General features: G+C 44.3%; 1 protein-coding gene across 2 annotated transcripts; it reads left to right on the forward strand.

Annotated features, from left to right (window-relative positions):
* The first annotated feature begins 45 nt into the window (after positions 1 to 45).
* On the forward strand, positions 46 to 18255 carry nlrx1 (NLR family member X1). Of its 2 annotated transcripts, XM_060074182.1 has the most exons (13): positions 46 to 147; positions 688 to 832; positions 3339 to 3395; positions 4361 to 4461; positions 4926 to 5319; positions 5799 to 6030; positions 9114 to 10275; positions 10537 to 10720; positions 10967 to 11062; positions 12278 to 12364; positions 13364 to 13615; positions 14251 to 14461; positions 16963 to 18255. In XM_060074182.1, exons 3-13 carry the CDS (start codon positions 3379 to 3381, stop codon positions 17110 to 17112), a joined length of 2886 nt encoding a protein of 961 aa, XP_059930165.1. In that variant the 5' UTR covers positions 46 to 147; positions 688 to 832; positions 3339 to 3378; the 3' UTR covers positions 17113 to 18255. The 2 variants fall into 2 exon arrangements, with proteins under 2 accessions (XP_059930165.1, XP_059930166.1); XM_060074183.1 differs by lacking the exons at positions 46 to 147; positions 12278 to 12364 and having other exon boundaries at positions 158 to 832.
* Positions 18256 to 18916: the final 661 nt, after the last annotated feature.

The following is an 18916-nucleotide window of genomic DNA, read 5'->3' on the forward strand; positions in this document are numbered from 1 at the left end:
ATAACTGTCACTGCATTGGTTTCTGGAGGCAGCATCACTATGGCGACACATTAGTGTTGTGAGGAGGAGGCAGAGTCAGAGAAATGAAACACATGCGCTCTAACGGCGCGCCACGGAAGAGGAAGTGCGCCTGCGTCCAGCTCCAAGGTGATGCAAACGGGCAATAACGACTCAATAACCAAACGTCTTCATTCAAAATTCAGTCTGGTGTCAGTGTTACTCTTAAGAGTAACGTGCGTAAGATGTGTTTAACACTTAAACTTTAAACGTTAAGAACCGTATTCTGCCCTTTACTGACCATTTATCCTTGAAGTAGCCTACAGTTGCTGACGAGATCATTTTCTACTGTAACGTAAAGACTAGTTTGTGTTCCCCCTTGCTGCATTGTTCGTCCTTATGGCTTCTGCAGTAAAATAGCACTAGGGGTTGGTAGTGGTACAAACAAACACGAGGAAGGGAATGAAACTAACAGGCTTTATAAATATGGTCGGCAGACCGACCAGGAAACCAGTGCTGCCAGATTGGGACAGATTTCACGCCCGATCTGGCAACACTGCAGGGAACGGCGGCTATAGTGCTCAGCCGATCCTCCCGTCGCTGCCGGCTGGAGCAGTGCATCATGAAACATTCTACAACGCTATTATCCGTAAAATGAGACAGCGTGAATATTTAATGCGATTCTCGCAGGGCGGACACGGCGTCGTGAGTTGACAGCTGTTGGTCTCCAGCCCCGAACCCCAGAGGACATGTGATATCTGCGGCTGCGTAAACCCAAAGAGTGATTGACTCGTCCACTGTACCGATCTGTAAATCAACAATGTGAATTATTGGGGTAAGTAAATCTTTTATTACATTTTCACGGATGATAAGGGGTTAAGTTGGATAGTCGAGGTAGGAGGACGGACGGGCAACGAGAGGACGGGCAGCTCACCTCCGAGCGCTCCCTCCTAACCATAGTGCTTTCACTAAAGAGACCATCGTTGAACTAGAAAATGCATTTCCTGCAGAGAGAATGCGGTGAGTGCTGTCGTACAAAGTGAGGTTGAAAATATTTTTTAATAAAGCCACATAGATTAGGACATAAAGAAACGTTAAATGGCTTAAATCAAGCAAAGGGATTTGAACAAAAGTTCAAACGTCGAAATGGAGTAAACAATATAAAAATGCACACCATTTAAGAAAAAGTAAATGGTTGGAAACAAATAAAGTTACTGCTGAATGAAAAGTGCAAAGCATTGCTAAAAATGCAGAAATGTAAAATTAATTTAACTTAAGAATCTGATCCGTCAAATGTATTGCCCTGCACTGTGTGTGTGTGTGTGTGTGTGTGTGTGTGTGTGTGTGTGTGTGTGTGTGTGTGTGTGTGTGTGTGTGTGTGCGTGCGTGCGTGCGTGCGTGTGTGTGGTGTGTGTGTGTGTGTGTGTGTGTGTGTGTGTGTGTGTGTGTGTGTGTGTGTGTGTGTGTGTGTGTGTGTGTGTGTGTGTGTGTGTGTGTGTGTGTGTGTTTAATAGCGAGCCGGGCGCTGTTGCACATTTTCTGCAACATGCACGTTTGCATTATAACAAAAACATAAATAAAACATAAGACCCACCCACCGGTGGGTCTTTCTTTTCGTGATGCTAACATAAATTCTAAACAGCGTTTTACACAGTAGCCTATAATAGGAAATGCTCATAGGTAAATCAGCGTAATTTAACACTGACTGTCACTTTTAATGGGTAAAAAAGCAACGGTGAAGGACCTTACTAAACGCCCTATCATTGTATGGGTCAAATCAAAACAAATGTATTTATTAAGTACCTTTCATAAATAGGTAATTGGTTGGGGGGAGATCTTATGTTTTATTTATGTTTTTTCATGCCTGTCTATTCTTCAAACTCGTGCATATTGCAAAAAATATGCAACAGCGCCTCCTGGGGTCACACTTTTCGGTGGGTCGAAGAATTCGGTGCGTGATTAAAAGTAGCTCAATAGAGTGTGGAAAAAACGCCCAATCTGGCGACACTGCCTGAACGTCCTCCAAAAGTAGCCCACTCTGGCGGGTAACCCGCCCAATCTGGCCACACTGCTGAACTTCATCACGCACATCAATGAGACCAACTGAAAACGAAGCCGGGATGAAACTAAAACTGTGATTCTGAATAAAGTTTAAATTATATCGAAATTCCGTTTGGATATTATTGAAGTGTTATTATTGTGTGTAGATTTGTTAAATGGGTTGAACGAAGATAAACGGATTGATTTAGTTACGTCTTGAACAGTTGAGGCTCTGCCGTCCTCCCATTGGACTCCCATGTTAAAAAAAGATAATTTTTTAAAAGTAGAAAAAGTATAAAATATAAAAAAAATCTGAAAAGAACCGTGTGATTCCAAGCTATTCTGAATAGGCCTATTTAAAATTGAATGGAGTCTCTATTTGAAAAATTGAGGAAGGAGATAAGTCCCAAAGTTTGTAGAGAATAAGAAAGAAAGAAAGAAAGAAAGAAAGAAAGAAAGAAAGAAAGAAAGAAAGAAAGAAAGAAAGAAAGAAAGAAAGAAAGAAAGAAAGAAAGAAAGAAAGAAAGAAAGAAAGAAAGAAAGAAAGAATAAAACTTAAATAAAACTGAAGAACAATAGTTCCTAATTACAGTTTGAGTGACACAAAATCGTTGTTCTTTACATTAACTTTGTGGAGAAGGTTGATCACATTAGAGAACTTGATGATACATTGTTTTGTTTAGCCTACTAAATTGGTCTCATTTAGCACAGCTATTTTGATTGCTAATGTGTCCGTAATCTGTTTCTTCAGTTAAATATTAGACATGAAGATAATTTAATTTTTTTTCAAAAGCTCCCTTGCATTTGACACAGTAAGTCAGAATCAATAACACATTAATAGGCCTACTACACTGGAAGGTGTCCTATCTGACATGACATGGGATTATTATTATTTTTTTATTATTCTTATATCTATATAATAATATAATAAAGTTGTTATCTTATCTTAGATTATGCCACAGGCCACAGCATGTATGCTGAAACAGGTGTCCAGGATCTATCTTGACCTATATCCCCTACTGTTCACCTCCTCTATGCACCAAAGAAACAATATCTCCAGGGGGGACTAATACAAAGTTTGTTTAAAGTGAGGGGTTGGAACAATTAACTTTAAGGAAGAACAACATGAGCCATAAACCTTATATATTTGTATTGGGACTGGGTGAGTCATTTAAGATCAAGACTGAAGTTTCTGAAGTACAAAATATGTATATTTATATAAGATACATCAAGGAATGATATGTGCCTTGTTTTTATTTTGGATTGATCCTTAAAATGTCTTCTTTCTGTTTGTCATTCAGGGGTGGACTATAACCTTCTGACCAGTTAGTCACCTCTACAATGAGCTCACTGCCAAGGTCAGTTGCAAAAATGCAGTTTTGGCTGGAATAATACAATCATAGTTATAAACATATGACATTGAAGGATTTGTTGTAAACTAAATTTGGCATCTTTTATCCAACATAGAACGCCAAAGAATGATAACATTTATATATTTTTTATTCAACATGTATGTATCATGAACCAAGTTTAACTAGCCTAAAATCACCAGACCCATGGCTGAAGGAAATAACATAAGAGCTTGCCAATTGTTCTGGTTTCCAGGCATCATTAAGACATATTTTAAGACTTTGAAAATGATAATTCTTCGTTACTCCTACGTGTTTCTTTGTCCAGCCTCGTCGTTTTCCTCAGAAATGTATCAACCTTCCTGTTAGTCTGAAATATGTAAGGGATAATGTATAGAACACCGGTCATTATCGGGAAAATAAGCCCCGACAGGGCGAACAAGCCACCTCCGCTTCGCGTCGGTGTCCCGAGCCGTGTAATAACAGATTTTAGAATTTTTTGAATAATAGATTTTATCACACGGCTCTTGAATTGGCCAGGAACTCCCTGCATTCTAAGTCACTTTGTGGTCAGAAAAAGCTGTTTCCGCTGAGGGAACTGTCCATGAAACTTGAAGAGCTGTCCCATGTCTTCCAGCGTAAAGACATCCGCCTTATGTCTTTATATATTACGATTACGATAATACTTTACTTCCACTTTATTTCAGTTGAATATGTCCTTTCATCTCTTTTGTCTTTTATTTCACATTATATTTTATTGTTATCTCTTAGCCCTTTAAGCACTCATGTTAGCCTTCATTGCTCTTAGTACTGAGTACTACTCTCTCTCTTATTGTAGTAGCTCTCTCTTATTGTTAAAGTCAAAGCACTTTGCAAACTTTGTTTTTAAAGGGGCTATATAAGTGAAGTTTCTTCTTATTATAGTATTACTGTTATTCATTTTTAAATGATTATGCTGTTTTTTAATTCACCAGACAGCTGAAGGTGCTGCGATGGAGTTGGAGGAGGAGAGTGGAGGCCCTCCCACCCCCTGCTGTCTATACCCGGGCCCTCTGCAGCCGTTCACATGACCCCGGTACACAACCTGCTGGGCCCGGCTGATACCTGTACTACCGTTGTATACACAAGATGACTCGACACTCAACACTGTCATGTTGTCATTGCACAATAACCCATGTGCAAGAAGCACTGTGAAAAGGAGTAGCTCAGTAGTTATGATTCAGGCTGAAATGACCAGCATCAGAGAATGTAGATACCTAAATCCATGCCACTTATTGTATTTCCAAATCAGTGCCTTGATTTTCTGCTACTTTATTGCATAAAACCCTGTTCGAAATGGAGATCTAAGAAAGTGGGGTTCCATGAAAATATACTCACTTATACTGTATAGTACTCACTAATACTATTAACTTACTCACTATTTATCGATGTATGTAATTTGCCGGATCAAAATAATCAATGCTCTACATTGACTGGGTTTGCATTAATTAAAGTTAAGCAGATGGACATTGGCCTGACAAAGTGTCCCTCCTCCCTCAGCGGACCCCATCGAGGTCCACAAGAGGAAGCTGGAGCTGTGGTTCAGCCACCTGCCCCAGGAGGAGAAGCAGTTCGGGGGCTACTTCCTTCCAGAGACCATGCACGTGGACCCCCTCATCCTGGAGAGGGAGCCCGCGGAGAAGAGGACCCCCCTGATCCCCAGCCCCCTGCTGCAGGGCCCCCCTGTTCCGGCCTGCACCATGGAGCAGCTGTTTGAGCCGGTGGCAGATTGGGGCGGGGCCCGGGGCCTCAACGTGATGCTGTACGGGGCGGTGGGGACGGGTAAGACCACCGTGGTCCGGAAGCTGGTGCTGGACTGGTGCGCCGGGGCCGCCCTGACCCAGTTCAAGCTGCTGGTGCCCTTCTCCTGTGAAGACCTCTCCCAGTTGACAAGGTGAAGTGTGTTTTATTGGGCTGAAACTGTTCTCCGTTATATCTCCTTGGTGTCCTGAAGGTAAAACAGTCTTTAGTTTGAAATAATTTTGAAAATGCATTTTGTCCCCGAGAGGCTACCTTACAGGCTACAGGGCCTAGCGAGGATGCTCAGATCTTCCAATTGGCTGAATATTTGAGACCATATTTGAGAGTCAATGTGGATTTCCATAAAATCAACATCAGACAAGCTTATTAATTTTTGATTGTGGGGGAAATCACCATAACCGCTAGCTGCTGGTCATGTCGTGTATCCTCAGTGCAAGTTGACTGCTTTAAAACGAGAAGATCACATCTATCAGTGTATTGTGTAAATAGCCGTGTGTTCACAGTAACCTGGTGATGGAAGGTAGTACTGTTATTCGGTTGTGATGTTGTGTATTCTGTAACGTGTGTGGATCTACCCCCCCCCCACACACACACACACACACACCTACGCAGGGCCTCCTCTTTACGGGACTTGGTGGGCAGGAAGTACCTCCATCTGCGCAGGATCCCGCTGCTGAGCGGCGAGAGCGACCAGGCCAAGGAGGTCCTCTTCCTCTTCAACGGGATAGAGAAGATGAAGCTGGACTTCCGGATTGGGAACACGGAGCTGTGCAGCGACCCCAGCGAGGCGCTTCCCTCCGGGGCCGTGGTGGTCAACCTGCTGAGGAAGTACCTCCTGCCTGAGGTGGGTCCTGGGTCGCCACTTTTCTAGTTCCTCCTTGATTGTTGCCGCCATGCAAGGGAGCCACGAATTCAAACATTGGGAATGAGCATTTTTATCTTTTGGAATAAATGACCTTCGGTCCATACAGAGTTTGTGGTCAACATAACAGTTGTTTGTTGTAAACAAGGTTGTTGACATTGGTGGCCTGCAAGTTCACGCAAAACACTCTTAGGAATTTTGTCAATTTTGACAATTTATTATGGCAATTGTTGTATTAGTGAAGACGGCAGAGACCTTTACAATGGTCTGATCACTCAAACTAAGACTTTAGCCCAATGCACTACAATAGGGGATTTCGATTCATATTTGAGGTTCGACCAAGAAAATAAATGGAATCATGTTGTTTCAGCAGAGTAAAGCAAAGAGAGCATGAATGTAGCAGGGCTGTTTATTTCGTTTATTTATGTAGCACTATTTATACAGAACAATTCAAACACAAGGCCATTGATAGTGCTTTATAAAGGAAGAATCGGTTAGGTGGCTACATGATGACCATCTCAGTAATTTCACCTACAATGAAAGCTATTGGCAAATGGTTATCACAATTAAAATACATTGAAGTTGCTTTCTAAGGGCCAGAATAGACTTGCTGCTAACAACTAGGCGTTAGGGGTGTAACAGTACACTAAAGTCACGGTTCGGTTCATACCTCGGTTCAGACATCACGGTTCGGTACGAGTTCGGTACAATGAAGGGAAAAGAAAAAACAAAAATGCAGAAGGCAGTTATTTTTTTATTGGTCATGTCTCAGGTTGTACCACCTAGTGTCATACAGTCTCTCCCCTGAGCTAGCTGCAACAGCCTGAATTGCGTAATCTAAGATGCAAACAGTAAACAATAAGTACCCCACATCATCTCCAGACTCCATCCGTAACTTGTAAACAAAATAAGACAATCAGTTATAAAACTGAAAATGCAGCATGTCTTATTTATGAAAGTGCAAAGTACGTATAATAATAATAAAACAGCAACATAGGCTAAAGCCAGACAATCGCGGTCAACAATCCTTTTCTCCTTCATGTCGCGGTTCATGTACTTCAGGGAGTCAAAGCCAAAGTTTCTTTCCCCCAATTCCTTCTCAACCATGGCTGAGATAACCCCCACTACGAGTCTTGTTGTGGCAATACCAGAGACGTCAGAGAACCCGATGTGTAATGTGCCATAACACCAACAGCCGATTGGTTATCCAAATAACAAAGAAGTGTACAACCCTTGCGTTACAACACTGCTATTTTTTGACCGACTGACTGACTCACTTAACCGTCGACCTGACAAAAAACTAGCACTAGCCAGAGGCGGAGCTCGGCTACCTAGCATAGACCTAGGCGCCAATCAGGGCTGCAGTTTAGTTGTTCCTGAAGAACTCGCGTATCTAACATTAGTTCTGCATTACATTAATTAAATCGCACGCCAGTATTATTTCATTAGATGTATTCTGCGTGTAAATCCATGCACCGAACCGTGACGTCCGTACTGATTCGGTTCAATACGAATACATGTATCGTTACACCCCCACTAGGCGTTGATGATGCCCAATTGTTTGGCCATCATCAGGATAGGGTCATAAGACTATGAGCCAAGTTTGGTTTAGATACATAAAGGCCTTGCAGAGATATAAGCTCATTTCCTGTTTGAAGTCCCCCTGAGGTCAAAGGTCACCAAATTGTTTGGGTGTCCCCAGAATGATGCCATGAGTCTATGTACCAAGTTTGGCTATGATATGTCAAAGGTTTGCTGAGAACAGGTTTACTTCCTGTTTGCCGGCTTTGCCGTAAAGTTTGATTGCCTGTCACGGCCAACGGTTTTGAATTTGAAAAAGCTGTTTGACTCATTTGTTCAGCTTGGTCCGAAGATCATATATGTCTCATGAAGATTCTGATGTTTCCATGAGAAATAATTTATTAGTTATATGAAGAGGTCTGACAGTATCACCAGACATTGGAAATAAGTTTGTAATATACTCATGTGAAGGGAGAGGAGATAAAGCACATCTTCATTAATTACAGCGCCCCCTAGAGGTCAGAGGTCACCAAATGCCCAAATCCCAAGTTTGGTTATGATATGTCAAAGGGCTGCTGAGAAATTGTCTTACTTCCTGTTTGGCGGCATCGCGGTCAAATTTTATTGTCTGTCACGGCCAAACAGTTAAAAAATCGATTCGATAAGTTTTGTGTGATAGGAGATGCATTTTGAAAGTTTTTGAAATAAACCAAGATTTTGTAGAATCCATCCTGGCGAAATAGGGTGTGTTGAACTCTGCTTGCCCCAAGGATTCCAATGATACCTTGTTTGTGAATATTGGATGAATGGGTCAAAAGTTATAAACATGAATGCATGTCCAACTTTGACCTGTTGATGGCGCTAGAGCTTATGAGCTAGCGGCCACAAATTTGCTGTGAGGGATCATGGGAATGTCCTGAATCAGTGTGTCAAATTTCACAACTTTTGACTATGGCGTTCTATGGGCTGCCATAGACTCCCATGGTAGGTAAATAATCATAATAATAGGAACATCAAGAATAACAATGGTTGTCACAAAGCTTTGCTGCTTGACCCCCAATGAATACAGTGCAGAAGAAAAATGTTAGCCAAGTTTGGGTTAGAATAACGTGTTGAGGCAGACTTAACTTGTTCTGGAGGTAGATTAGAGTCATAACAGTAGTCAAGCCTGCTAAAAAGTGGATGATGTTTTTCGTTGCCTTGTTTTCGTTAGACAAAAAATCGAGTCTTCTGTTTTATAGTTTTAGATTACCCAAGTGGGTAGAACTCTTGGTCAGTACCCGTGGCCTTCATTGTTCTGGGTTATTTCCTAGATGTTTTGGGAAACTAACGTGCTGCTACCTGAGTTTCAGACTATGAAAAAGTGTAGTTGTGTGGCATCTGCATAGCTATGGTTTGAAAGGCCATGTGAGTGAATGCAGTGAACACAGCCCAGTGCCAACCCCAACTCATGCCAACCCCATCAGTCAGCTATGATAGGTCAGAGGATCATGGTGTAAAACCACCTCAACACAACACTTGTCAATTGCACCCACATCCCACAGGCCAGTATCCTGGTGACCACCCGGCTCTCTGCGGTGGAGTCCATCCCCCAGAAGTACGTGGCCCGCTACGCACAGATCTGTGGCTTCGACAGTGCTGAGCGCCAGCGGGCCTACTTCACCAGCCGCCTGCTGCAGCAGCCCAGCACCGGTGTGGCCCAGCCCAACCGGGAGGCCCTCATTGAGCTCCTCTACCTCAACCTGCAGAGGGAGAGCCGCCTGGCCCAAGCCTGCTTCCTGCCCGCCTACTGCTGGCTCACCTGCGCCACTCTCCACTTCCTGCACTTTACCGACGCCCAAGCGCCCATCCGCACCTTCACAGGCATCTACACTAGCTTCCTGCGGCTCAACTTCGGCGGGGAGGTGCTAGGAGCGGGCGCGGCGGCGAGGGCGGACGGCTCGGTCCAGGAGCGGCAGGGCTCCCTGATGCTGTACGTGGTGCGCACGGTGGGGAAGCTGGCCTTCGACGGCGTCACCAACAAGCGCACCTCCTTCTCGGAGAGCGAGCTGGAGCAGTGGGTCGGCGGGAAGACCAAGACGGATGAGGAGCTGCGGCAGCTGGCCGTGTTCAGGACCGACGTGCTGGACTTCTTCCTGGTCCCCTGCCCCAGCAAGGACGGCCAGGAGCAGGACGCCGACGAGCGGCGCTACACGTTCGCCGTGCCGGCCATGCAGGAGTACCTGGCCGCCCTCTACGTGGTCCTGGGGGAGAACAAGACGGCGGTGGAAAAGCTCACCAGGCAGGTGTCGGTGGCCATCGGCCAGGTGAACGAGGAGGTCGGCTCCATGGTGGCGGTCCTCTCCAAGTTCATCCCGCTGCGCATCTTTGCAGTGTTCAACCTGCTCCAGCTGTTCCCCAAACTGTACGAGCGGGTCCACACTCACAACCAGGGCCGCATCGCCAGGACGCTGGCGTCAGAGATGTTCCGCAACGAGGACAGCTTCAACGAGGACGTCCTGGACCAGGTGGAGCAGGGCCTGCTGGGGCTTCACGGCCCGCAGCCCGAGAAGCAGGATGAGAGGCAGCCCTTCGAGCTCTACCCCATCTTCATGGGCGGCCTGCTGCACTATGACAACCGCGTCCTGCTGCAGCAGCTGGGCTGCAGCATCAAGAGCACCACTGTGTCCCAGATCACGCGCGCTCTCCGCAAGTATCTCGTTCGAGGTCGGTTGTTTACTCCAGCATTGGCTTTTTCATCGTTAATGTCTCCATAGATGTTTTGTTTTGTTTGATATTGAATATTATTCAGAGTTATCAGTCACCAGTACCAAGAGTCCCAGGTACATAGACGAGCCTAGCTTGTTTGTCTCCATATACATTTTTCTTTAGATAGGAATAAACTCACAATAATCCTCCAGTTCATAGTATCAATTATAAATGAGAAGATCAAACCTGACCCAGGAATCCTGTTCTCTGCGACCATAGAACTGAACAAGCCCCAGCCCCCGGAGGAGCTCATGGACCTCCTGGTCCTGCTCTACGAGTTCCAGAACCCCCGGCTCACGGCCGAGATCCTGTCCACCATCAGAACCATACGCCTCTGCAACGTCCGCATGACGCCCCTCAAGTGCTTTGTTCTGAGCTCGGTGCTGTCCTGCAGCCCTGCCAGGTACTGCTGAGGCTACCGATGGCAACTTTGGCTCTGTTGACGCGGGTACAGTTTAAGGAAGCAAAGATGCAGGGTACCAAAAAGTGACCAGGACTCAGATCTAGAAGATGATTGCATTTTGCATTGCATCTTTGTGTTTTTTGCAAATTGAAAATGTATTTTAGGCTTGTTTTAAGGTACTACATTTGAATTAAATGCAGATAGCAGCTTTTGAGCATACCTTTGTCCCTGGTCTCTTCTCTGCAGCTACCGGCTGGAAGAGCTGAATCTGTCTTCTTGCTACCTAACACACGATCTGCTGGAGATGCTGTGGCCTGCTTTCAGACACACACATAACCTCAAGTAAGAAGGACATCAATAATTGAGACATTGAGTTATTGACTCTATGTCTAGGAAGATTTAGGCGGGGGGGGGGGGGGGGGGGGGGGGGGGGTGCTTGTGAAGTGAAAGGGTGCCCCACATGAGTATAATACCAAAGCATGCGATTTACCACGCATGTTTTGTTGAATATTTTACAATTCAGAATTTGTGTGGCTGTTGTCGGTTGGTTTCATGACTTTTTATTGCCCATGCTTTCCCCTTCTGCTCAAGATAAGATTGTGTTTGCTGCGTGCTTTGTCAGCTTTAGCCTTCTGCTGGGGAACATGATCTTAACAGTGCAACATGTTGCACTGCCCGTGTTGTGGCACGTCAAATTTGACATGCCGCAACACGGGCAGTGTTCATTCTTTGTACAAGTTTTCTGGAGTAGTGGAGTAGGGAACTTGAATGCTTTTGAATTTAGTTCTTAAGTACTATTCTATTCAATCGCTTGGGAATGCGTGCCGTGGAGCACATATAATAGCAAGTTGAAATGTTCTGCCACGTAACGCTCCCTGTGCACCCTGGCATAAAGGGCATGAAGATTGTCCGTTTACAGCTGGGTGGTGTCACAACATGCAGCAGATTCAACACCCATGTGGATTGTTTACCAAAATAATTGCGAGGGAGCCTGGAATATTCTGTATAACCAGTTAAGCTTAAGCCTTAATAGCCCTTACTACTTCGGGCAAGAACTGACATGACCTTTTGTCTCCCTCGATATTTATTATGGAACAGGATTGAAGCAATCTGGTTTTTGTATACTTTATTATCTGTCCCTTTTGTTCATAATGATAATATTTTATTCTGTTCATTTACAGAAATAGGGGAGGCATATGAAAGGGCCATTTAGCTAGACCAGTGACTAATGTAGTAAACTGTACATTTTTGTTTGTTTGTTGTTGACCTGTTGCTGTTTTGCACTGAATGATCTCCGGATGACATACACTCCTAACTGCCTGGATGTGAGTTTGTGATTTTTGTGATTGTGGTCTCTCTCTCTCTCTCTCTCTCTCTCTCTATCTCTCTCTCTCTCTCTCTCTCTCTCTCTCTCTCTCTCTCTCTCTCTCTCTCTCTCTCTCTCTCTCTCTCTCTCTCTTTCTCTCTCTCTCTCTCTCTCTCTCTCTCTCTCTCTCTCTCTCTCTCTCTCTCTCTCTCTCTCTCTCTCTCTCTCTCTCTCTCTCTCCATTGCATCAGTCTCCAGTTTAACAGCCTGGGCCCAGAGTCCTGCATCTTCCTGAGCGACCTTCTGCTTGACCCCAAGAGTGATATTAGATCACTACAGTAAGACTGTGTATCTACTACACTTACACGCTGCTTTAGGTGTATCATAGGATCATGAAAACACAAACCTATCTTTTATTTTACCTTTTGAGACTGGTATCTCTTTTCTACTTGAACTGTCCATAAAATACATAAATTCAAACAATTACATGTTTATGATAAAGTATATTAAATGTAAAATATTAGATAGATCAACATACTTTTAAAGCAGTAGGGGGCGGTGTTGTGCTTCACATGCTAATACTCTCAGGGGGGATGGGCCAAGTGCTTAAGACCGAAAACGGTTTGGTTGAATGGGAGGATAAACCTGATGCCCTGAAGCACTGCTGATTAAGAGGTTCAGCACTGGTAAGCCACGGCCAGGTGTTAAATGTGAGCCCGTAAATGTAACATTAGCTGTGTGACATTGCAAACATCCTTTTCACCTCTTGCTAATCTAAACTAAGCAGTTCACTCACTCTGAAATGTGTTCATACATGGGTGCTAAACTAAGAAGTTCCCTCGCAACAACATGTGTTCATACATGGGAAGGTGCATGAAAAAAGTAACTCAAACAGTAGGTAAATGTATCTGTTAATATTTGCCCATGAATGCTATTCATATAATGCATATCATTTGTGTCGTCACTTCATCCAACAGAGCGACCTGCAGGTTGGAATCTCCAGTTCTTTCATATTGGGAAAGTGTGTAGCAAATAATTAAAGGGAATAATTATTAAGAATTACAACCGTACATGCCTCTGTCAAGCATCATGTACGTGCAGTCCAAAAGAGTAACTTGCGCATGACTTCACTTGTGGTAAGAAAAACACCAGTGCTAGGGTGGACTGCTGCAGAATCACATGTAAGTTAGCAATTAGCATTAATAAAATGCTAATTACATTAAATCATTTCGAAATCTGCCTCATTTACATTGATGACCTGGGGAGACCAACCTGATAGTGGCTCTTTAAGCCTCCCCACCTCACCCTCCTCCCCCCCTCCCCACCTGTGGTCCCAGGCTGTGCGACAACCCCCTCCAGGAGTCCGGGGTGCGCACCCTGCTGGAGGCCCTGCCCCAGGACCAGTCCCTCAGGCATCTGTCCCTGATGCACACGGGGCTGGGGGACGCCGGCGCCCGGCAGCTGGCCTCCATACTGCGCCACCACGCGCGGCTCCAGGAGCTCAACGTGGCCTACAACAACATCGGGGACAGCGCCGCCCTGACCCTGGTGGACGCCTGCAGGGAGCACCCCAACATACACACCGTGCAGTAAGCCCCACCGCATAGGAGAACAAGCAGAAGTAGCAGAAGTAGCAGTAGTATCAGTAATAGCGTTAGTAGCAGAAGAAGCAGTAGTGTAATAGCGTAAGTAGCAGAAGTAGCAGTAGTATCAGTAGTAGCAGTAATAGCATTAGTAGCAGTAGTAGCAGTATAATCAGTAGCAGGGGCGTGTGTTGGCGAAACCAAACATGTGTATCACCTTGTATGTGTCACAATTCCATTGAAGGTGATGAATCCCGATACTACCAAAGGAGAACCAAACCACAGCACCACTTGTAGATTGCCTCCCTCTATAGACTAAACACATGCTATTGCATGCGCCACCTTTGATTGACTTATATGGGCCATTGGTGACAATTGACAATATAAGATGGATAATATTTGTTCATTTTCGACACTATTACCCCTACTATGAATAAGTCACATATGTGTTGTTTGAAAGAGGACTTAATGTGAACTTAATGAACTTAATGTGGCGGTAAAATAGCATTTGTGTAATTCTGATTTCACACATGTGTGTGTGAACCAGAGCGAGCGTGTCATGACACCGGTGTTTGTCCTACGATGACGCCTCTGCGTAAAGGGTCTCACACTGCCTTATGTTGTGTTTGTCCTGTGGCCAGCCTGTACCTCAACCCCCTTAGCAACGTGGGGAAGCAGTCCCTGTACGTACGCGGGGTGCCCACCGACCATGGGGGCACGGGCCGCCGCGTGCAGGTGCTGGCGTCCGTCACCGAGGGCTCGGACCTGTCCGAGTCCTGGCACCCCATCCTCAGCGTCATCACGGAGAACGCCTCCACCTGGGACCCTAAGCGCGTGCGCGAGCAGCTGGAGGTACGTTCTGTGTGTGTGTGTGTGTGTGCAATGTAAAAAATAAAAAGTTGAGAAAACTCAAAATTGCAAGGCAACTTACTGCAATCAATTTTTGAGTTTTGAGCCCAACAAAAGATCATTTTCTTCTTTAAACAAACTTGAAAGTTAGAGTTATACCAACTAAGATTTTTATATTTTACAAAACTTAAAAAAGTAAGTCAGGGTTGTCAACTTAATATTTCAAATTAAGGTTAATATTATTGAAAAAAAAAACATTTCAAAGAATGCAAAACGAGTTTTAAGTTCACTTTATTAAAATTAATAATTGGAAACTTCCATTTTACATTTCTGAATGCCAGACAGCAATAGAACAAGCAACATGTAGCTAGTTCAGCAGCAGAGAATCGCTGTCTAAATGCAGCAAACCAAAGTGCAGAACAAGGTTCACTTTATGGTCAAACTTGTTCTGCACGAGACGGGAGCCCAGGTTAAACGGTGACGCAACTCTCGTGCCTCATACCCCGCACGATCCCGAGAGCTGCCTTTATTTAACACACACCCACAACACACAGCGCACCGCACACCAAAACCAACGGACATGCAAGTCTCGGTAACGGTGGCGGCAACACTACACACAATAAACAACACACAAACAATAAAGACCCCAAACCCGTTAACCCCACTTAACCTAAACAAATGGACAAAAGGCAATAAACCCCTTTTTCCCAACCGGCATCACGAATACCCAAACTCCCCGGGGGGTAGGAGTCGCCACAATATTTACCATCTGAAAATTCCGTTAGGAAACCCCGTATTTTCCAAAGGGTCGAAATGCGCATGTGCACCGTAGTTGGCCCAGCCTCAGACAGAGTCTGACTTAAACCCGTGTGTCTTGCTAACAAAGATACTACAGTGAGCCCAACTCTTGACCCAAAACTCAACATTGTTGGTTGGACTAAATTGCATTGCACAGTTGACATGAATACTTAATGTTTTATATTCATTTTACTCAGAAATCATAATGAGACCAACAATTTTAGGTTTTCGTTTTGACAGTGTGTGTGTGTGTGTGTGTGTGTGTGTGTGTGTGTGTCTGTGTGTCTGTGTGTCTGTGTGTCTGTGTGTCTGTGTGTCTGTGTGCAGTGTGGAATAGGAATGTGTGGATCAGCCAGTCCTTCCTCATATAGGTATAGTCATGGGTACCCTGAGGTCTGTTTTACCTCAAATCCCTCTAATTTGTTTACAGAGCCAGTTTACCCAGCTTGATGGTGATTGAGATTAGAGCATATCATAATCATTGCTTCATACAGTTCATTTGTTTAGTTCCGTTTGTTTCTTCCACATAGAAGCACGGCGTGGATATGAGATTAGTCCAGTATTGAGCGAAAACTCTGTAGCCGTAGTCCGCGATAACGGCTGCAATGTGATCCTTTGGGGCAAAAGTTCCCATCAATGTACTTCCTCTAAAAGTGCTTGTTTTTTCCACTGCCGATTATCTACCATTATTGGTTAGCAATAAAACTTACAAAGACTCAGTCATGGAGAGTTGAGTGTTTGCAGGACCAGAACAGTTGGAAACGTGAGTGAGAGCTGGAGAGTGGAGAGTTAGTTTTGTTGGACTACAGAAGGCGCCGTTTAGTGTTATCCAAGAGATTCTAACGACACTAGGGAAATATCCTGCAACAACCCAACAGAGAGATTTAAGAGTGAGTCTTCCCCTTGAGCGAGACATGGTTTGACACAATGACAAACGGCCTGTATCAAGCAAAAATGAATAAATATTTTTTATTTCTCTGTATGGATCCTTTCCATAATGATAGGATATAATAAGAGCCAGACAGTTGCAAAAACAAGCAACGGGTGCTATTGCTCCAAAAGATAACCTTTTTCACAGATTACAGCTGGAGAGTTCTGGCTCAATACTGGACCTATCTCAAAAGTGTTAGTCTGCATTAGTCCCTTACACCCAAAATGATTGGAAAATATGGTCTAGGTGGAAAAAAACCTTCAGTTTCCCTTAAGGTGCTTTCAGACAACATCACCGTGCCCATGGGGGTTATTAAACTTAAGGTGCTGTTTGTTTTTGACTAACAGGCGAATTGGTGTCTGACAATTTCCACAAAGATCCTAAAGTTCTGTGAAGGAGAAAGTCGTGCTGTTGGCGGGGAATGTAGTTTAGATAATTATAACCGCAAACGTGACGTCATGAAGAAGAAGTCCAGGTGCTTAAATAGAGAATTTGTACACCATGCGTGTCTCCTTTCTGCCTTGCTCATGGTATCTGATTCTAAAGTTGGGTGTTGGCGTCTGTTGAGGTGGTGTGCAACACCTTACACCGAACGGCCGTCTTGGTTCCATGCAGAATTCTGCGTTCGGTTCCTCTACCCAGCCAGGGTTTAGATCCAAGGTGGCCCCGAGGGCTCGAATATTACGAGTATAAAGACCTAGGTGGGAAGGGGCCGGGGGGCTGGGGGGACAGATATGTTGTGTACTCAATGTGGCGGCCCTGTGGTCCCTCCCAGGTGTTCCTCAGGGACCTGGAGTGGGGCCGGCAGCAGCAGCCCAGCTGGTGGAAGAGGATGCACTTCCGCAAGGTGGAGAAAGGGGTGAGGCAGGTACTGCAAAGGATGGACAAAGATACTGCCCCTAAATCCCGAAGAAATGCCAAGTAAAATCAGCCTGGCAACACAAACGCTCAGGGAAGAGGATGGCTGCGTATGCCTGGCTTTTCGTCTCTGAAGGGACACCAAGGGAATCAAACCAAGAAGGACAACATTCAGGAAATGGCCACGAGGCGCTGTGTGTCAAAACCTGTTTTCAATGCAGATACGCATGTTTCAAATGCAACTGGCTTATACCTTTTATATTATATTGACTATATTTACATGTTGTTGTGGCAGAAGACACTGCCACAAGCCAGCCAACCGGCTTTGCCTTCCAAACCCAGTTTATTAGCGAGTCACAACGTGGTAAATGCAGAGGAGGTGTTTCCTTGACGTTTCAGAGCTCTCCCTAGAGCTTGTGTGGTGATGGCTGGTTGATCCTGTGTGGGCCCTGAGTGGCCCGATGCACCACAGGGGTTGCAGCCTTATGCAGCTCCAGAGTAATCAGCCTGACTGGAGCCAGATGAGGCTGCTTAAACCAGCCATCAACCACACATGCTCAACAAATGTGTTTTCAATTGATGGTAAGGTGTTTTTTAAATGTTTGGAGGCCAACGCAATCACAACAATCAGCTGCTTTGAGCTGTATCACTATAAAGGTATTTTATACCTTTTTATAAGGCCTTTACTGCTAGGTTTTAGAAATGTACAGAACCCTAAAATAATTAATGGTTACATCAAGTTTGCTATTTAACCCTGTAGCAATGAACGAGTCCTATTGTGGCATTTAAATATAAATGCTTGCTGGTGAGTGCAAACATATCGGAGATGGAGATGGGGAGCAGTGTGATACACCTTCTTTAATAGCTAGCCTAGTATTTTTAAAAAACTAAATTTGTCAAACAAATGTTTTTCATCAATCAAGTTATTGTCATATCTGCATTGTTGTGCTTTTATTTAATTTAATCAACATCATAGACGTGAGGTCAAACCTCTACTGTCTTGCCTTAAAATGGAAAACAGGCTGAAATTAGATAATTTAACATTAGGTTTTGCCTTTGAAATTAATTATTGTTATTTGAAATGTTTATTTTTGAACTGATCTCATAACTGAAGCTGGAACTGGCACTTTTGCATGGTTTAACCAATTGTCTTGGACAAGATAAAGTCATAAATTTAAACTTGAAGACTTAAAGGGGTAGTTCGGAATTTTGGACATAGGGCCTGATTCCCAAGTGAGCATTGGTATTCTATATCACTGGAGACAGTTTTCAACACATTTCATTCAGTCCTTCTAGTTGCAGAGTTCGCTCGTGCTAGGCTAGCGCACGGCAACGGGCAATGCTAGCCTGCTATTAAAAACAGTCTTACCCACTCCACAGTACACCCGAGGTAAATCAATATAACGCCAGACTATAGATTTAAATGTCTGTGTTGATAGAATAATGTTAGAAATAAAACTAACCTTGCATCGCATGAATCATCGAGGGACTACTTTCTCAGCAGAAGCGGAATTTTACTATGCGCTGGTTAGGTTTGTAACCGAATCACGACAGAAGAACGTAAACAGAAGCGTGGGACAGAAGCGCAATTGAACGACTAGTAGGCAACATGATGGTTCAGTGTGCTTTTAGAAATTGTAGAAATAAACGGTACAGATGGGCACCACAAAGTTTCCACCAATTTCCAGTGCGAGATCCAGAAAGGACTCAACTGTGGCTTGTTGCTGCTGGCTTGGACATCAAAACACCGGCTCGTACATGTACGGTTCGTTGGATACAACAAATTCCTCATAATCGTCTTCAAAAGCAGATGCATCGCTAACTCCTCCAAACGTGGGCATATCTTGTTAATTGAATACGCTTATAGAATT

The sequence above is a fragment of the Gadus macrocephalus genome, chromosome 16, assembly GCF_031168955.1.
Source record: "Gadus macrocephalus chromosome 16, ASM3116895v1".
Classification (NCBI taxonomy): Eukaryota; Metazoa; Chordata; class Actinopteri; order Gadiformes; family Gadidae; genus Gadus; species Gadus macrocephalus.

Excerpts from the sequence above, each read along its gene's own strand:
- nlrx1 (XM_060074182.1), top strand. Across the intron at positions 5,320-5,798 it reads GACCTCTCCCAGTTGACAAG|GGCCTCCTCTTTACGGGACT; the intron begins GTGAAGTGTGTT and ends ACACCTACGCAG. Across the intron at positions 10,276-10,536 it reads CCGCAAGTATCTCGTTCGAG|AACTGAACAAGCCCCAGCCC; the intron begins GTCGGTTGTTTA and ends CTGCGACCATAG.